The following is a 16,512-nucleotide window of genomic DNA, read 5'->3' as shown; positions in this document are numbered from 1 at the left end:
TGTAAATGTGACACGGGGGCGGGCTCTCTGGCGTCCGTTATTCTGCCTCCTGGTCCTGTATGCCGCACCCCCATCTCTCCTTTCCATAGCTGATGCACCGCCCACTGCTCCAGCCATCCCCGCGCATGCCCAGTGCCAGTCTCACGGGACTGAGCAGTGTGACCGCTGGTGACGTGTGCGCAGGCAAGTGATTATGGGTGGGGCTGTGATTGTTATCAGCAAGTACCCGCCCATAATCTCGTGAGCGCTAGACTGTATGGGCTGCTTCCAGGGATGATGTCCCTTTTGTCACGTGATAGGGGCGTGTTCAAAATACTATCACGTGACAAAAGGGACGTCATCCCTGGAAGCAGCCCATACAGTCTAGCACTACCTTGAGCACAGTGTGACCGCTGGTGAGGTTTGCGCGCTCACGAGATTATGGGCGGGTACTTGCTGATAACAATCACAGCCCCGCCCATAATCACTTGCCTGCGCACACGTCACCAGCGGTCACACTGCTCAGTCCCGTGAGACTGGCACTGGGCATGCGCGGGGATGGCTGGAGCAGTGGGCGGTGCATCAGATATGGAAAGGAGCGATGGCGGCGGCATACAGGACCAGGAGGCAGAATAACGGACGGCAGAGAGCCCGCCCCCGTGTCACATTTACAGAAGCTGCATACAAAAAGGTAGCACTTTTATAAAGTCTTTATTTTGGTCTCACATGGGGCACAATAATAACAGGGACCTTTCTAGAATGCAGCCTAGGGGCTGCAGAGGGGGGATCTTTTAGGTTTTGGGCGACATTTCTGCTGACAGGTTCCCTTTAAGACACTAAAAACCGTTACAGAAAAAGACGAAAAACAAGAGAAAATATGCCAATGTACAAAAAGTACCGTAATTTAACAGGAATTCAAATGTAAGGAGAGACCAAAAATTAAAAGCCATCATAAATATAGAAGTGTGAATAAATAATAGGACAAAAGAGAAGAAACCCAGCTGTAAGGTGTAACAAATCTAAGGAAATAATTTAAACTCCAGCTGTGAGTGTCTGGGCAAAAAGACAATATGAGAAAACTCAACAGGTCCGGAAGACCCAGTTGTGGCAAGAAGCATGCAATGCGTTACACTGCTCTAAGGCTGCTTCCTCAGGGGTAAGTTGACTTGCCCCCGAGGAAGCTTAAATAGAGCTGCATAATGCATGAAGTCCTTCCTGTCCTGTTGTACCTAGGTCTTTTGGACCTACCTATACTTGAAGTATGTTCACACAATGTCTTTTTGCAGACGCTGGTCAAAACCTTCAATTTTTGACGAGGGTTTCTAGAATTTCTGCTGCAAAATCTCCTTTAAAAAACAAAACAAAACAGAAAACCCTCTGTGTGCACATACCTTTTGAGATAGTATTTGTATTTACGTCTTTTGCATTGTTCCAGATGACGTTTCACTTGTAATGAGATTAGTTTGTACCTTTTTATCAGCTGGTCTGCTTCAATTTTGTCTAGAAGATATACATATTTTCATACTTTTACTCTGAATTTCTTTGTATATTTGTTTGTTCCTCCTTAACTCCTTAACTAGCACTTTATAGTAGTGTTTGATCAGAATTTTCCTATATACAATGCTGTCTGCTTCACCCAGTCCACTGTTTTCAGCTGTTCGGCTATCTCGGTCCGTAAGCCGCACTTTGCCCAGCCCTACTCTATATGCTGTGAGAGCCCTCTAAAGGCAGCTATCAATGGGTTACGCCACACACGTGTATTTGCATCACATATCCTTTTTTGAACCTTGTCTTGATTTGACCCCTTAACATTCACATAGCCATGTGACCAACAATATTATATTAATCATTTACAGTCCTAGCCAAAAGTGTTGGCACACTTAAAATTGTTCCAGAAAATGAAGTATTACTCCCAGAAAATGAATGCAATTACACATGTTTTATTATACATGTTTATTTCCATTGTGTGTATTGGAACAACTTTAAAAAGCAAAGATAAAAAGGCAAATTGGACATAATGAAACACAAAACTCCAAAAATGAGCCAGAAAAAATTGGTGGCACCCTCAAATTAATATTTTGGTTGCTCACCCTTTGCACAAAATAACTGCAATCAATTGCTTCCTGTAACCATCAACAAGCTTCTTACACTTCTCAACTGGAATCTTGGACTCTTTTGCTCCAGGTTTCTCATATTTGAAGGCGCCTTCTTCATACAGCAATTTTAAGATCTACCGCCACAGGTGTTCAATGGGATATATATCCAGACTCATTGCTGCCACTCCAGAACTTTCCAGTGTTTTGTTTCCATCCATTTCTGAGGGCATCTTGAAGTGTGTTTTTGGTTATTGCCCAGCTAGATCCATGACCTAGGACACAAACCTAGCTCTCTGGAACTGGGCACTACATCGAAACCCAAAATCATTTTGGTAATCTTGAGATTTCATGATACCTTTTACACAGTCAAGGCATCCAGTGCCAGGGGCAGAGAAAATACAAAACATCTTTGAGCCTCCACCATATTTGACTTTAGGTACTGTGTTCTTTTCTTTGTAGGCCTAAATACATTTTCGGTAAAAAGTAGGATGATGTGCTTTACCAAAAAGCTCTATGTTGGTCTCCTCCATCGACAAGATGCTTTCCTAGAAGAATTTTGGCTTACTCATGTGCATTTTGGCAAACTGCAGTCTAGCTTTTTATGTCTGTGTCAGTAGAGGGGGTCCTCTTGTGACTCCTGCCAAAGTGTTTAATTTCTCAATGTTGGTGGATAGTTCACACAGACACTAATGCACAATAAGCCTTCAGGACAGCTGGAATTTCTTTGGAACTTGATTGGCGCTGCTTAACCACTATCCGGACTATCCTGTGTTTTAACATTTCATATATTATTTATTTATTTATTTTACATCCACGCCCAGGGAGGTTACAATGCCATGGGTTGTAATTTTCTTGATCTTATGTGAAGCACTGTGGATAAAATAACATCAAGATCTTTGGTGTGGACTTGAGAACCAAGATTGTTGAAAAATATCATCAATCTCATGGATACAAGTCCCCTGACAGTTCTCTTCTTTCTGTTCTCCATGCTTAGTGTGACACACACACACACACACACACACACACACACACACACACACACACACACACTGTAAAGATTGAGTCCACTTCTCCCCTTTTTATCTGGCTTCAGATGTGATATGCATATTGCTCACATCTGTGACTTGCCACAGTTGAGTTTAAACAAGCATGAGATGCTTGAAACCATTGTTTATCAACAATTTTGTAAGGCCAATTTTTTTTTTTTTTTTTTTTGTGTGTGATATTCCAATACAGTCAAAGAAAATAAACGTGTACAACAAAACGTGTAACTGCGATAATTTTCTGGCAGAAATACTTCATTTTCTGGAACAATTTCAAAGCTGCCAATACTTTTGGCTATGACTGTGTATTAAACAATTTTAATATAAAAAAACAAACATAATGTAAATCTAGTTTTATTTCCCTTTACTAAGTACCTGTTTTGTTTTTTTTTCTTTTCTAGGTGTTGGATTTGCACTTTGTTATAGTCCTGCTATTGCCATGGTGGGAAAATACTTTGACAAGAGGAAAGCCTTGGCTTATGGCATTGCCATGTCTGGGAGTGGGATTGGCACCTTTATATTGGCCCCTGTGGTACAAATGCTAATTGAACAATTTTCCTGGCGTGGAGCTTTACTTATTCTTGGCGGTTTTGTTGCCAACCTTTGTGTGTGTGGCGCTTTAATGCGACCTATAAACCTGAAGGAGGACTTTGCGCACTATTCACTAAAGGAGAAGCATAATCCAAAGGAGCCAAACCAAAGCAGCATTCCTTCTTCCAAATGTTCACCTCTGAGCCAGGACTGCACTCACAAGAGTCTGTGCTACTGCTCTCAAAAAGAGTACAGCTTTCTGCTGAAACCAAACTTCATCATTCTTGCCATATCGTTTTTATTTCTCGCCTATGGATGCAGTCCTCCATTTGTCTACCTTGTGCCTTATGCTCTTAGTGTTGGAGTGAGCCACCAACAAGCAGCCTTCCTGATGTCCATACTGGGAGTCATAGATATTGTTGGGAACATCACCTTTGGATGGTTGACGGACAGGAGGTAATTCATTTTCTTTTCTTTTTGATTTGATGATATTGCTATGGATCATTTTCAGGTTTACAATACCATATTGGGTTGCCTTGTCATGTGTAAATCTAATTAATGAGACCCCTTCTTCGAACTCTCGTCCCTTCCCGCCCCCCTCACCCCCCCCCCCCACAAAAAGAACAAACAAAAACCCTACAAATACCCAGCCTAACTTGGAGAAGACTCCATTCACCCTGGTGTTACCTGCCCTGTCAGGTATGTAGCTCAGATTTTACAATCCATAAAAAATGGCACCCGAACTTGATGGACCCCATTAACCCCTTCACAACATCCAATTTTACATTTTTTACACTTTAGTTTTTTCCTCCAAGAGCCCTAACTTTTTTTTTTTTATTTTCCAATCCTTATAGCCATATGAGGGCTTGTATTTTGAAGGACCCGTTGTATTTTTAAATGAAACCAATCATTTTATCATGCGATGTACTGGAAGCGTTGAAATTGCAAAAAAAAAGTGCAATTCCACAATTGAATTTTTGGGTTTTTTACTTACAATGTTCATTATATGATAAACATGAAACTGGCATTATCATTCTTTAGGTCAGTACGAGTATACAGATACCAAACATGTATCATTTTATTGTTTGTTTTTATTTATTTTATTTTTTTAGTGCTGATAATAAAAACTTCAGAAAATATAGATTTTTGTCACCAATTTCCATGACTTGTAATGTTCATTTTTGGGCATTTGGAGCTAAGTGAGAGCTTGCGTATTGCACCCTGAGCTGACATTTCTACACATAATATTTTCTGGTAGATACGATCTTTTGATTACCTCTTATTGCATTTTATTGCAGTGATGCAGAGACAAAAAAACGTAATTCTGGTGTTTTTTTGTTTTGGTTTTTCCCTATGTCGTTTACTGATTTGGATTAATTTTATATTTGGACAGCTTGGACCTTTTTAAGAATGCAGCAATTATCAAAACTTTTTAGTATCCTTGCACATTATCTTTAAAGGGGTTATCCGGCTTATTTTGAGGTTTTTTTTCATTATTACCCTATTGGGCTACATTGGGGCAGGTAAGTAGATAGTGACCACTTACCAGCCCTGCTGTCAGCCCCTCTCCCCAGGCTGAGTGGTCATGTGACCGCTCCTGCCGCGATTTTGCTGCTTCAGGTCATTTCATGTCAACATGGGCAGGGCGATGTTGACATGCAAATCTGGAAACAGCATGTCGCCGCCCTGCTGGGCGCGTACAGTGCATGGAGTCACCGCCCCCTTCCCTGCACCCGCCCACACATTCCCCCGCACCCGGTACTCTGCGCACAAACTCCCCCTGCACTTCTGTGGGACCTGGGGGCGGGGCCTGGCGGCGGCTGCCGTAGTATCAGCGCCAGCACCGGACCCCCTGCTCAGAATCCCACATTCAAATATACCGGCATCACAGATCACATATGCCGGTATATTTGAAAGCGCTGATGAGAAGAAGCACTGCGCTTCTCATCACTATCCCGCTGTCTGTGCTCTCTTCAGCACAGCGGTGACGTCACTACTGTGCTGATATGGCCAGAGCACAGACAGCGTGCGAACGTGCAGGAGCCCGATGTGTGTGTGTGGTGCAGAGCCCGATGTGTGTGTGTGTGGTGCAGAGCCTGATGTGTGTGTGGTGCAGAGCCCGATGTGTGTGTGTGTGTGTGTGTGTGTGGTGCAGAGCCCGATGTGTGTGTGTGTGTGTGGTGCAGAGCCTAATGTGTGTGTGTGTGTGGTGCAGAGCCTAATGTGTGTGTGTGTGTGTGGTGCAGAGCCTAATGTGTGTGTGTGTGTGGTGCAGAGCCCGATGGGTGTGTGTGTGTGGTGCAGAGCCCGATGGGTGTGTGTGTGTGTCCGCAGTGCAGAGCCCGATGTGTGTGTGTGTGCGGTGCAGTGCCCGATGTGTGTGTGTGTGCGGTGCAGTGCCCGATGTGTGTGTGTGTGTGTGTGTGTGTGGTGCAGAGCCCGATGTGTGTGTGTGTGTGTGTGTGGTGCAGAGCCTAATGTGTGTGTGTGTGTGTGTGGTGCAGAGCCTAATGTGTGTGTGTGTGTGTGTGTGTGTGTGTGTGGTGCAGAGCCTAATGTGTGTGTGTGTGTGGTGCAGAGCCTAATGTGTGTGTGTGTGGTGCAGAGCCCGATGGGTGTGTGTGTGTGGTGCAGAGCCCGATGGGTGTGTGTGTGTGTGGTGCAGAGCCCGATGTGTGTGTGTGTCCGCAGTGCAGAGCCCGTTTGTGTGTGTGTGTGTGTGCGGTGCAGTGCCCTGTGTGTGTGCGGTGCAGTGCCCTGTGTGTGTGCGGTGCAGTGCCCTGTGTGTGTGCGGTGCAGTGCCCGTGTGTGTGTGTGTGTGTGTGTGTGTGCGGTGCAGTGCCCTGTGTGTGTGGGGTGCAGAGCCCGATGTGTGTGCGGTGCAGAGCCCGATGTGTGTGTGTGTGTGTTGCCCGATGTGTGTGTGTGTGTGTGTGTGTGTGTGTGGTGCAGAGCCCGATGTGTGTGTGCGCGGTGCAGAGCCCGATGTGTGTTTGTGTGTGTGTAGGGTGCAGAGCCGAGTGTGTGGTGCAGAGCCCGGTGTGTGTGTGCGTGTGTGGTTCAGAGCCCGATGTGTGTGTGTGTGTGTGTGTGCGCGGTGCAGAGCCCTATGTGTGTGTGCGCGGTGCAGAGCCCGATGTGTGTTTGTGTGTGTGTGTAGGGTGCAGAGCCGTGTGTGTGGTGCAGAGCCTGATGTGTGTGGTGCAGAGCCCGATGTGTGTGTGTGTGTGTGTGTGTACGCGGTGCAGAGCCGTGTGTGTGGTGCAGAGCCTGGTGTGTGTGTGCGTGTGTGGTTCAGAGCCCGGTGTGTGTGTGCGTTTGTGGTTCAGAGCCCGATGTGTGTGTGTGTGTGTGTGTGTGTGTGTGCGTGCGCGGTGCAGAGCCCTATGTGTGTGTGCGCGGTGCAGAGCCCGATGTGTGTTTGTGTGTGTAGGGTGCAGAGCCAGTGTGTGTGTGTGTGTGTGTGGTGCAGAGCCCGATGTGTGTGTGTGTGTGTGTGGTGCAGAGCCCGATGTGTGTGTGTGTGTGTGGTGCAGAGCCCAATGTGTGTGTGTGTGTGTGTGTGTGTGCGGTTCAGAGCCCTGTGTGTGGTGCAGAGCCCGATGTGTGTGTGTGTGTGTGGTGCAGAGCCCGATGTGTGTGTGTGTGTGTGGTGCAGAGCCCGATTGTGTGTGTGTGGTGCAGAGCCCGATGTGTGTGTGTGTGTACGCGGTGCAGAGCCGTGTGTGTGGTGCAGAGCCCGGTGTGCGTGTGTGGTTCAGAGCCCGATGTGTGTGTGTGTGTGTGTGTGTGTGTGTGTGTGTGCGTGTGCGCGCGCGGTGGAGAGCCCGATGTGTGTGTGCGCGCGGTGGAGAGCCCGATGTGTGTGTGTGTGTGTGTGTGGTGCAGAGCCCGAGTGTGTGTGTGTGTGTGTGTGTGTGCGCGGTGGAGAGCCCAATTGTGTGTGCGTGCGGTGCAGAGCCCGATTGTGTGTGTGTGTGCGCGGTGCAGAGCCCGATGTGCGGTGCAGTGCCCTGTGTGTGTGCGGTGCAGAGCCCGATGTGTGTGTGTGCGTGTGTGCGTTTGGTGCAGAGCCGTGTGTGTGGTGCAGAGCCCGATGTGTGTGTGTGTGTGTGGTTCAGAGCCCTGTGTGTGTGGTGCTGAGCCTGATGTGTGTGTGTGTGTGTGGTTCAGAGCCCTGTGTGTGTGGTGCTGAGCCTGATGTGTGTGTGTGTGTTGCAGAGCCCGATGTGTGTGCGGTGCAGAGCCGTGTGTGTGTGTGTGTGTTGCAGAGCCCTATGTGTGTGTGGTGCAGAGCCCAATGTGTGTGTGTGTGTGTGGGGTGCAGAGCCCGGTGTGTGTGTGTGTGTGTGTGTGTGTGTGTGTGTGTGTGTGTGTGTGTGTGTGTGTGTGTGTGTGTGTGTGTGTGCGTGTGTGTGTGTGTGTGTGTGGTGCAGAGCCCGATATGTGTGTGTGTGTGTGTGTGTGTGTGGTTCAGAGCCCTGTTTGTGTGTGTGTGTGTGTGGTGCAGAGCCCGATGTGTGTGTGTGTGTGCGTGCGGTTCAGAGCCCTGTGTGTGGTGCAGAGCCCAATGTGTGTGTGTGGTGCAGAGCCCGATGTGTGTGTGTGTGTGTGTGTGCGCGTGCGGTTCAGAGCCCTGTGTGTGGTGCAGAGCCTGATGTGTGTGTGTGTGTGCGCGGTGCAGAGCCCTGTGTGTGTGTGTTGCAGAGCCCGATGTGTGTGTGCGGTGCAGAGCCCTGTGTGTGTGTGCGCGGTGCAGAGCCCGATGTGTGTGTGTGTTGCAGAGCCCGATGTGTGTGTGGTGCAGAACCCGATTGTGTGTGTGTGTGCGGTGCAGAGCCCGATGTGTGTGCGGTGCAGAGCCCGATGTGTGTGCGGTGCAGAGCCCGATGTGTGTGTGGTGCAGAACCCAGTGTGTGTGTGTGTGTGTGTGTGTGTGTGTGTGTGTGTGTGTGTGTGTGGTGCAGAGCCGGATGTGTGTGTGTGTGCGGTTCAGAGCCCTGTGTGTGCGTGTGTGTGGTGCAGAGCCCGATGTGTGTGTGTGGTGCAGAGCCCAATGTGTGTGTGTGTGTGTGTGTGTGTGTGTGTGTGTGTGTGTGTGTGCGGTTCAGAGCCCTGTGTGTGGTGCAGAGCCCGATGTGTGTGTGTGTGTGTGTGTGTGCGGTGCAAAGCCTGATGTGTTTGTGTGTGTGTGGTGCTGAGCCCTGTGTGTGTGTGTGTGTGTGTGTGTGTGTGTGGTGCAGAGCCCTATGTGTGTGTGGTGCAGAGCCCTATGTGTGTGTGGTGCAGAGCCCAATGTGTGTGTGTGTGTGGTGCAGAGCCCAATGTGTGTTGCAGAGCCTGATGTGTGTGTGTGTGTGTGTGTGTGGTGCAGAGCCCGATGTGTGTGTGTGTGTGTGCGTGCGGTTCAGAGCCCTGTGTGTGGTGCAGAGCCTGATGTGTGTGTGGTGCAGAGCCCGATGTGTGCGCGGTGCAGAGCCCTGTGTGTGTGTGTGTGTGTTGCAGAGCCCTGTGTGTGTGCGCGGTGCAGAACCCGATGTGTGTGTGTGTGTGTGTGTGTGCGGTGCAGAGCCCGATGTGTGTGTGTGTGTGTGTGTGTGTGTGTGTGTGTGTGTGTGTGTGTGTGTGTGTGTGTGGTGCAGAGCCGGATGTGTGTGTGTGCAGTTCAGAGCCCTGTGTGTGTGTGTGGTGCAGAGCCCAATGTATGTGTGTGTGTGTGTGTGTGTGTGTGTGTGTGTGTGTGTGTGTGTGTGCGGTTCAGAGCCCTGTGTGTGGTGCAGAGCCCAATGTGTGTGTGTGGTTCAGAGCCCTGTGTGTGGTGCAGAGCCTGGTGTGTGTGTGTGTGGTGCAGAGACCAATGTGTGTGTGTGTGTGTGTGGTGCAGAACCCAATGTGTGTGTGTGTGTGTGTGTGTGCGGTTCAGGGCCCTGTGTGTGGTGCAGAGCCTGGTGTGTGTGTGTATGTGTGTGGTGCAGAGCCCGATGTGTGTGTGTGTGTGTGTGTGTGTGTGTGGTGCAGAGCCCAATATGTGTGTGGTGCAGAGCCCAATGTGTGTGTGTGTGCGGTTCAGAGCCCTGTGTTTGTGTGTGTGTGTGTGTGTGTTGCAGAGCCCGATGTGTGTGTGTGTGTGTGTGTGTGTGTGTGTGTGTGGTGCAGAGCCCAATGTGTGTGTGTGTGTGTGGTGCAGAGCCCGATGTGTGTGTGTGTGTGTGTGTGTGTGTGTGTGGTGCAGAGCCCGATGTGTGTGTGTGTGTGTGTGTGTGGTGCAGAGCCCAATGTGTGTGTGTGTGTGTGTGGTGCAGAGCCCAATGTGTGTGTGTGTGTGTGTGGTGCAGAGCCCAATGTGTGTGTGTGTGTGTGGTGCAGAGCCCAATGTGTGTGTGTGTGCGGTGCAGAGCCCGATGTGGGGCTGTTATTTGCAATGCTGTAGTGATAACAGGTCAGCGCTGGGGCAGAATATACTGACAGGGAATGTGTATGCATGGGGCGGGCAGAGAGTGGGGCTGGACACTGAGGCCGAGCGGTGCCAGCTGTGATTGGGAGGTTCAGCACAGGAAGTGGTCAGTTTCCTTGTGCTGAATGTACACAAGGAGCTGCAGAGAATAAAGGGATAATTCAAGAGGAACAAGTTAGAAAATAAAAATAACAATGTAGGGTGTTTTATATGACAATACAGCACAGATTAGCTGAAACTCAAAAATTTTTGTCATGGCGGACAAACCCTTTAATGGATCAAAAGGGTGGTGATTTAAACTATTTTCTTTGCATTTTTGTTTATATTTTTCAAAACTCCCCCCACTCCCCCCCCCGCGTGTATATATGTGTGTGTGTGTGTATATGTATGTGTGTATATATATATATATATATAATGTATGTGTGTGTGTGTATATATCTATCTATATATATAATTGCCTTATTCTGTCTGTCTGTCTGTCTGTCATGCTCCGAAATTGTGTCCTTACGGTGACACAAAGCTGATTGGCCGCTGGGCTCGCCATGGCCCCGCCCCCCACACAGATTGGCCTCTCGCCCCGGCTCTCTGCAGGCCCCGCCCCCCTCACGCAATGCACGCTCGCTCTGGCCCAACTGACACGGAGCCGCGACTCCCAGGTGAGTACACACACACACACATCAGATCACACTCACTCTCACACACAACCTCACACATCACAACATCCTGGGATATCGCTTGCTTCTACACCGGCTGCGTCAGGATCCCGGCAGCGCCAGACATAACCTTGCGATGCTGGGATCTTGACGGAGGCCGTGAAAGCTGGTAACCATTATACACATCGGGTAACTAAGGTCCCTTAGTTACCCGATGTGTATCATAGTTACCAGTGTACACCGGCTCACACTCACTCTCACACACACCTCACACACACATCACATCGCATCCACACATCAAGGTCCTGCAACGGCGGAAAATAAAGACACATAACAGCACACACATACACACACATAACAGCACACACATACACACACACAAATCAGATCACACTCACTCTCACACACACATCACATCGCATCCACATACTCACAACATCCTGGGATATCGCTTGCTTCTCGGCGGCGGTACTGTGCTGTTAGCTTCCAGGACCTGCGGGAGGATCACATGGCCAGAAGCATGTGATACCTCCGGATGTTGTGAGTATAAGCGCGTATGTGCGATATCGTCAGTGTCTGTGTGTGTGAGTGGATGCGATCGGGTGTGTGTGAGTGGATGCGATCGGGTGTGTGTGAGTGGATGCGATCGGGTGTGTGTGAGTGGATGCGATCGGGTGTGTGTGAGTGGATGCGATCGGGTGTGTGTGAGTGGATGCGATCGGGTGTGTGAGTGTCGGCAGAGGAGCACGGCGTGCTGGAGGAGGCTGGGAGCAGAGAGGCTGATCATGGGGAAGGCTGGGAGGAGAGAGGCTGATGCTGGGGGAGGCTGGGAGGGGGAGGCTGGGACGAGGGAGGCTGATGCTGGTGGAGGCTGATGCTTGGGGAGGCTGATGCTGGGGGAGGCTGGAAGGAGAGAGGCTAATGCTGGTGGAGGCTAATGCTGGTGGAGGCTGATGCTTGGGGAGGCTGATGCTGGGGGAGACTGGGAGGGGAAGGCTAATGCTGAGGGAGGCTGGGAGGAAGGAGGCTGGGAGGAGAGAGGCTGATCCTGGGGAAGGCTGGGAACGGGAGGCTGATGCTGAGGGAGGCTGGAAGGAGAGAGGCTGATGCTGGGGGAGGCTGGAAGGAGAGAGGCTGATGCTGGTGGAGGCTGATGCTTGGGGAGGCTGATGCTGGGGGAGACTGGGAGCGGAAGGCTGATGCTGAGGGAGGCTGGGAGGGGGAGGCTGGGAGGAAGGAGGCTGGGAGGAGAGAGGCTGATCCTGGGGAAGGCTGGGAAGGGGAGGCTGATGCTGAGGGAAGCTGGAAGGAGAGAGGCTGATGCTGGGGGAGGCTGGAAGGAGAGAGGCTGAGGCTGGGAGGAGAGAGGCTGATGCTGGGGAAGGCTGATGCTGAGGGAGGCTGGGAGGGGAAAGCTGATGCTGGGGAAGGCTGGGAGGACGGAGGCTGGGAGGAGAGAGGCTGATCCTGGGGAAGGCTGGGAGAGGGAGGCTGATGCTGGAGGAGGCTGGAAGGAGAGAGGCTGATGCTTGCGGAGGCTGATGCTGGGGGAGGCTGGAAGGAGAGAGGCTGATGCTGGTGGAGGCTGATGCTTGGGGAGGCTGAGAGAGGGAGGCTGATGCTGAGGGAGGCTGGGAGGAGGGAGGCTGGGAGAGGTAGGCTGAGAGAAGAGAGGCTGATGCACGCACACACACACACACACACACACACACACACACACACACACACACACACACACACACACACACACACACGCGCACTGCACAACACACCACACACACACACACACACACACACACACACTGGGAACCACAAACAACTGCCCTACACAGACACCCACACACAGACAACGCTGCACACACACAACACCCAACACACAAACACCGCGGCACACACAAATATACGCACATACCGCACAACACACACATTGCACAAAACATACCTCCCCCCAAAACACACCACACACACACAAACCGCGCAACACACACACACAACGCTACAGACACACAGCGCTCCACAAACAACGCAACACACGCAACACACATACAACACCGCTCTCACCCCCCGCCACACTCAGACAACACCCAGAACATGTACAGCGCCTACACAAACACTTGGTAACTACACACAACAACATCTCTATATATATATATATATATATATATATATAACAAAAATCATACATGAACTACACAATACGTAAATTCTAGAATACCCGATGCGTAGAATCGGGCCACCTTCTAGTATATATATAATTGCCTTATTCTGTCTGTCTGTCTGTCATGCTCCAAAATTGTGTCACCGTGACATGTCCTTACGGTGACACAAAGCTGATTGGCCGCTGGGTTCGCCATGGCCCCGCCCCCCCCCACGGATTGGCCTCTCGCCCCGGCTCTCTGCAGGCCCCGCCCCCCTCACGCAATGCACGCTCGCTCTGGCCCAACTGACACGGGGCTCCGATTCCCAGGTGAGTACACACATCACATCACATCACATCAGATCACACTCACTCTCACACACACCTCACACATCACATCCACACACTCACAACATCCTGGGATATCGCTTGCTTCTACACCGGCTCCGTCAGGATCCCAGCAGCGCCAGACCTAACCTTGCGATGCTGGGATCTTAACGGAGGCCGTGAAAGCTGGTAACCATTATACACATCGGGTAACTAAGGTCCCTTAGTTACCCAATGTGTATCATAGTTACCAGTGTACACCGGCTCACACTCACTCTCACACACACCTCACACACACATCACATCGCATCCACACATCAAGGTCCTGCAGCTGCGGAACATACATAACATAACAGCACACACACACACACACACATACACACAAATCAGATCACACTCACACACACCTCACACATCACATCGCATCCACATACTCACAACATCCTGGGATATCGCTTGCTTCTCGGCAGCGATACTGTGCTGTTGTGAGCTTCCAGGACCTGCCGGGGGATCACATGGCCAGAAGCATGTGATATCCCCGGATGTTGTGAGTATCAGCGCGTATGTGCGATTTCGTCAGTGTCTGTGTGTGTGAGTGTATGCGATCGGGTGTGTGTGAGTGTATGCGATCGGGTGTGTGTGAGTGTATGCGATCGGGTGTGTGTGAGTGTATGCGATCGGGTGTGTGTGAGTGTATGCGATCGGGTGTGTGGGTAAGTGGATGCGATCGGGTGTGGGTGAGTGGATGCGATCGGGTGTGGGTGAGTGTCGGCAGAGGAGCACGGCGTGCTGGAGGAGGCTGGGAGCAGAGAGGCTGATCTTGGGGAAGGCTGGGAGGGGGAGGCTGATGCTGAGGGAGGCTGGAAGGAGAGAGGCTGAGCAAACGTGCTCCATCCGCCATACTGCGCACTCCCCATCGTGCTGCATCCCCCATGCTGCGCACTCCCAAACGTGCTCCATCCGCCATGCTGCGCACTCCCCATCGTGCTCTATCCGCCATGCTGCACACTCCCAAAAGTGCTCCATCCGCCATGCTGCGCACTCCCAAACGTGCTCCATCCGCCATGCTGCGCACCCCCCATCATGCTCCATCCGCCATGCTGCGCACTCCCAAACGTGCTCCATCCGCCATGCTGCGCACTCCCAAACGTGCTCCATCCGCCATGCTGCGCACTCCCAAACGTGCTCCATCCGCCATACTGCGCACTCCCAAACGTGCTCCATCCGCCATACTGCGCACTCCCAAACGTGCTCCATCCGCCATACTGCGCACTCCCAAACGTGCTCCATCCGCCATACTGCGCACTCCCCATCGTGCACCATCCGGCATGCTGCGCACTCCCAAGCGGATGGAGCATGATGGGGGGTGCGCAGCATGGCGGATGGAGCACGTTTGGGAGTGCGCAGCATGGCGGATGGAGCACGTTTGGGAGTGCGCAGCATGACGGATGGAGCACGTTTGGGAGTGCGCAGCATGCCGGATGGTGCACGATGGGGAGTGCGCAGTATGGCGGATGGAGCACGTTTGGGAGTGCGCAGTATGGCGGATGGAGCACGTTTGGGAGTGCGCAGCATGGCGGATGGAGCACGTTTGGGAGTGCGCAGCATGGCGGAAGGACCACGTTTGGACATAATATTATATTATATTATATTATATTATATTATATTATTATGTGTGTGTGTGTGTGTGTGTGTATATATATATTATATTATATATTATATTATATTATATTATATTATATCTCTGTCTCTTTAGAGGACGTGAAGGTGCGATCCTCCAATTGCTTGTGCTCACAACCGGCTAATACAGGAGAATTGTTATGACCGACGCAGAGGTCATCAGCTGACCCCTGGTTGTCATGACATCCCATCTGCACTCTGCGATCAATCGCTTCACAGGCTGCCGATGGATGCGGGGGAGTGATGCGCTCCTCACCAGTGCACCTTATATGCTGCTGTCAGAGATTGACAGTGGGATTTTAACCGGGTAGCAGTCGTGGGCGGGTCTCCAATCGACCTGCTGCTGTTAGGGGCACATGAGAGCAGATTAAATGAGCCGTCATGTGCCGGTAAAGATGCCAGTTAGTTAATTACAAATAATAATAATAAAATAAATAAATTCATCTTGAAAGTCATATGGAAGTGGCTCCATCGAGTGGTGAATCGACACTTTAAGTGAAATTTCTTTAGTTTTGCTTAAATCCTATATGAAAAACTGTTCTAAATTTGCTGGGGCTGTCCGGATTGTTCAGAAACATTCCTAGCAAATTTGTACGGACAAAAAAAAACAGCGTTTATGCAAACCTCACCCACAAGTGAACATTTCCAGGAGAGATCAGAGCAGTCCTAGTTGGGCCCATGTGTGGGACTGACGAAAGCATCTCTAAATTATAAGCATCAATAGCCAAGTGCGCCTCCTTGAACCAGCAATTACTGAGACTTTACAGGTGCCCTGAATTAGAAAACAATGTATCCGAACTCTCAAATGTGTACTAAAAAAGACTGTCTACATAGAACTCAGATTAACACCCCTGACAGAGCCCCTAAAACTTCAGGTTTCAGTTTTGAATAAGGGCTCATTCAGACGACCGTTCTGTTTTGTCCTGGTCAGTTCCCGTTGTTTTTTTTTTTTGTTTTTTTTTGTGGCCCTACTGATAAGATAGTCTTATCAATATCTTTTGTCTAGGATCAGAAGGCATACGGAAGTACTTCCATGCGCATCAGTTCCTACTGAAAAAAAACCCACTTCGGATGCCATATGTCCGCTCCGTTATTATGGAACCTGTCCTATTCTGTTATGTAATTGCGGACCATGAGATAATACAAGTCAATGGGTCTGCAAAATCCCCGGAAGCTGTACGGAAGCACTTCCGTGTGACTTCGGTCGGGTGTACTGCAGTCTGTATCCCACTCCCGCGCCAGCCTCGCAGCTGCTCGCAGAGCAGTAGGTCCGCATATGCCTGCACAACAATGTCAGCATTTGCCCGCACAGCAGTGCGAGCAGCCGCGGGGATGACAAGCGCTACCATCAGAAGGTTGGCTAAGTTCTTTACTTATGTTGATGGTCTCCGCTGCGCTCCTGACATCAGCGCTCGTCACTTACTTCCGTTGCCTGCAGCGATATCGCCTCAAGTCTCGCAAGAGCTCATGACGTCACCGCTAGTGACAATCTTGGGCTGTCCACGAGACTTGCGGTGAGATCGCAGTGGTTATTGAATTCAGTGATTAGCGCAGACATCACAGGTGCAGCGGACTTCATCACCACAGGTAATGTAGCTAGCTAACCTCATGA

The 16,512-nt window shown here is 50.4% G+C and overlaps 1 protein-coding gene across 2 annotated transcripts in view; it reads left to right on the top strand.

Annotated features, from left to right (window-relative positions):
• Positions 1–16,512, top strand: part of SLC16A12 (solute carrier family 16 member 12) — a 167,632-nt gene that overhangs the window by 138,750 nt on the left and 12,370 nt on the right. For both annotated transcript variants that reach the window (XM_075352364.1, XM_075352365.1), the window contains exon 5: positions 3,520–4,105. In XM_075352364.1, the coding sequence (XP_075208479.1) occupies positions 3,520–4,105 (586 nt within the window). The remainder of the gene's footprint in view (positions 1–3,519; positions 4,106–16,512) is intronic.

The sequence above is a fragment of the Anomaloglossus baeobatrachus genome, chromosome 5, assembly GCF_048569485.1.
Source record: "Anomaloglossus baeobatrachus isolate aAnoBae1 chromosome 5, aAnoBae1.hap1, whole genome shotgun sequence".
Lineage (NCBI taxonomy): Eukaryota > Metazoa > Chordata > Amphibia > Anura > Aromobatidae > Anomaloglossus > Anomaloglossus baeobatrachus.
The sequence above is the reverse complement of the archived record's forward strand: the minus strand, read 5'-3'. Positions and strand labels throughout refer to the sequence as shown.